A 2,304-nucleotide genomic window follows, 5' to 3' on the forward strand; every position below is an offset into this window, starting at 1 on the left:
CGGCCCCCTTGAGCCGTAAAAGAATGCCGGCCTCCGGGACTCCCTTGCCCCTCGAGCCCCTCTCCTGGGCCACAGCCGGTCGACACCACAACTCCTCAACTCCCCCCCCGCCCCCCGGTCCTTCCAGAACGCCGCTCTCGGCACCCCTGCCCCCAAAGGCTGCTGGGATGTGCACACGGAATCACGGGGCTGGCTGCATGCAATAACGAAAGGCATGCTCTCTGTCTGGGCGAGGCCTCACCCCTGCCTAGCAGGCCCCGGGACAGGGCTGGCAGCCACCCCAGCACCCAAAATAAGAGGACACACGAACGGAAACAAACCAAAACGGAGGAGAGCCACCCGGGCTGGAGGGGGGGGCAGAGGCTCCCCCGAGGGGAACGGGGCTCCGCCTTATGAACGCATCAGGCCTCGGAAGATGTGAACGGGAGGGGGGAGGGTGAAAGGAAGAGATGAGGGGCAGGGGAGGAGACTCCGGGAGGGAGAAAGAGCAGTCATGCAGCTTGGGACAAATCTTTTGTTGCTTTATCAGATTCTCAGTCAATCAACTGGTGTTTGCTAGAACCGGGGAACGCAGGGGAGTGTTGAAGAGAGCGCGCGCGCGAGAAGAGAGAGATCACGAGAACGGGCATCACCAGCTGCCCAGGGGCCTTCACTTGGCCGTCATCATCTGTACGAACTCTGTGGGGTGAAGCAGAGAGCAGGGGGTCAGCGGGCGTGGAGGTGGGGGGTGGGGCGCGGCCGAGCCACCGGACACGGACAGGAGGGACCCGGGGCCTGCTCCTGAAGCTGCGACTGGCGCCCGCTCACCTTCATAGTTGACCTGGCCGTCCCCGTCGATGTCGGCCTCTCTGATCATCTCGTCCACCTCCTCGTCGGTGAGCTTCTCGCCCAGGTTCGTCATTACGTGACGGAGCTCGGCAGCGCTGATGTAGCCGTTGCCGTCCTGGGCGGGGGTGGGGGAGGGCCGTCAGGCACCCACGCTCGGCCGGGGAAGGGGGCCTCCGGGGGCCAGGTGTCCCGGGCCGCAACCACCTGGCCCTCTGCTGGGCCCCGGAGCCGCCCCGGCAGAGGGCCGCTCACCTTGTCAAAGACACGGAAGGCCTCTCGGATCTCTTCCTCGCTGTCCGTGTCCTTCATCTTCCGGGCCATCATGGTCAGGAACTCCGGGAAGTCGATGGTCCCATTCCCTGGAGAGGGGGAGGGGAGCGCCGTCGGCCCGGGCTCGGGAGGCCACGCCAGAGCCCCCGGCGGGGAGACACCGGCTCCTCCGCAACCCCCTCCCCCGAGGAAGGCACCCAGTGGTCAGGAGAGGTGACCCAGAGCGGGGCCGTCCACCCCTCCCCGGGGCTCACCGTCCGCGTCCACCTCGTTGATCATGTCCTGAAGCTCCGCCTCGGTGGGGTTCTGTCCCAGGGACCGCATCACTGTCCCCAGCTCCTTGGTGGTGATGGTGCCGTCTCCGTCCTTGTCGAAGAGGGAGAAGGCCTCCTTGAACTCTGCGATAAGAGAGGGAACGAGGCGGCAGTCAAGGACCACGGGCAAAGCCCTCCGTGGGTGAAGGCCAAGGGAGCCCATCCCACCTGAGGACACCAGAGCAAGACTGCAGTTCCGGTCCGAGCCCCTCGCGGCAGCGCTCAGAGCAGACCCCTTCTTTTGGTCAACATTTATTGAGCACCTACTGCGTACCGGGGGAAGCTACCTGTTCAGCCAGCCTAGCTCAGCGAGGACAGAGGGGGCACACGGGCTGACAGCTGCTCTCAGAGACTTCTACGGCTCTTGTTGGGCCCCAGCCTCAGCCTCTCCCTCAAATGATGAAATGGACTAAAGTCATAGAGCGGACAAAAGCCAAGAGAACTCTTCACCGGAAGTGGGCCAGCCAAGGTCAACTGGCTGGGAAGGGACGAGGAGGCTGCGGGATGCTTGCCATTGGCGGCCCCGCATCCCTCCTGACCGGTACCGCCGGTCCCCTGGGCCGCGCCGCTGGCTTCCCGAGGAGCGAGTGGCCGCGTGTGACGCGGTGAGGGGGTGGTCGGCAGCAGAGCGTGGCTGGGGGCCCGGGGGGGCGGGGGCGGCTGGAGGGAGAGGGGNGGAGAGAAGCGCGCGGCTGCTGCCCTCCCACTGGGCCCGATTTGGCACCTGGCGCTCCCACCCCCAGCCCTCAGGGAACAGACGCCTGGCAGCCTCTTCCCAGCGGGTGTGGGCCGGGTGAGCGGTGGACAGTTTGCTGATGGGGACAGGGACGGGGTGCAGAGCGTCCTGCCTGTGGCGCGTAGGGCAGAGCTGTGGGGTGGAGGGCAGGTGCGG

At 66.2% G+C, this 2,304-nt stretch overlaps 1 protein-coding gene across 1 annotated transcript; it reads right to left on the minus strand.

The window, feature by feature from the left end:
• Positions 1 to 500: 500 nt before the first annotated feature.
• Positions 501 to 1,590, minus strand: CALM3 (calmodulin 3). The gene is made up of 4 exons (XM_077747046.1): positions 1,353 to 1,590; positions 1,081 to 1,187; positions 808 to 943; positions 501 to 678 (listed from the first exon to the last, which is right to left on the minus strand). The coding sequence occupies exons 1-4, from the start codon at positions 1,573 to 1,575 to the stop codon at positions 650 to 652; spliced, it is 495 nt and encodes a 164-aa protein (XP_077603172.1). The 5' UTR covers positions 1,576 to 1,590; the 3' UTR covers positions 501 to 649.
• Between the last annotated feature and the right edge of the window lie 714 nt (positions 1,591 to 2,304).

This window comes from Crocuta crocuta, unplaced genomic scaffold, assembly GCF_008692635.1.
Source record: "Crocuta crocuta isolate KB4526 unplaced genomic scaffold, BGI_CrCroc_1.0 scaffold334, whole genome shotgun sequence".
NCBI lineage: Eukaryota > Metazoa > Chordata > Mammalia > Carnivora > Hyaenidae > Crocuta > Crocuta crocuta.

Coding starts and splice junctions, on each gene's coding strand:
- CALM3 (XM_077747046.1), bottom strand. CDS start 1,575: ATGGGCTCCCTTGGCCTTCACCCACGGAGGGCTTTGCCCGTGGTCCTT. Junction 944..1,080: donor CCTTCCGTGTCTTTGACAAG/GTGAGCGGCCCT, acceptor ACCCCCGCCCAG/GACGGCAACGGCTACATCAG. Junction 679..807: donor CGGCCAGGTCAACTATGAAG/GTGAGCGGGCGC, acceptor TTCACCCCACAG/AGTTCGTACAGATGATGACG.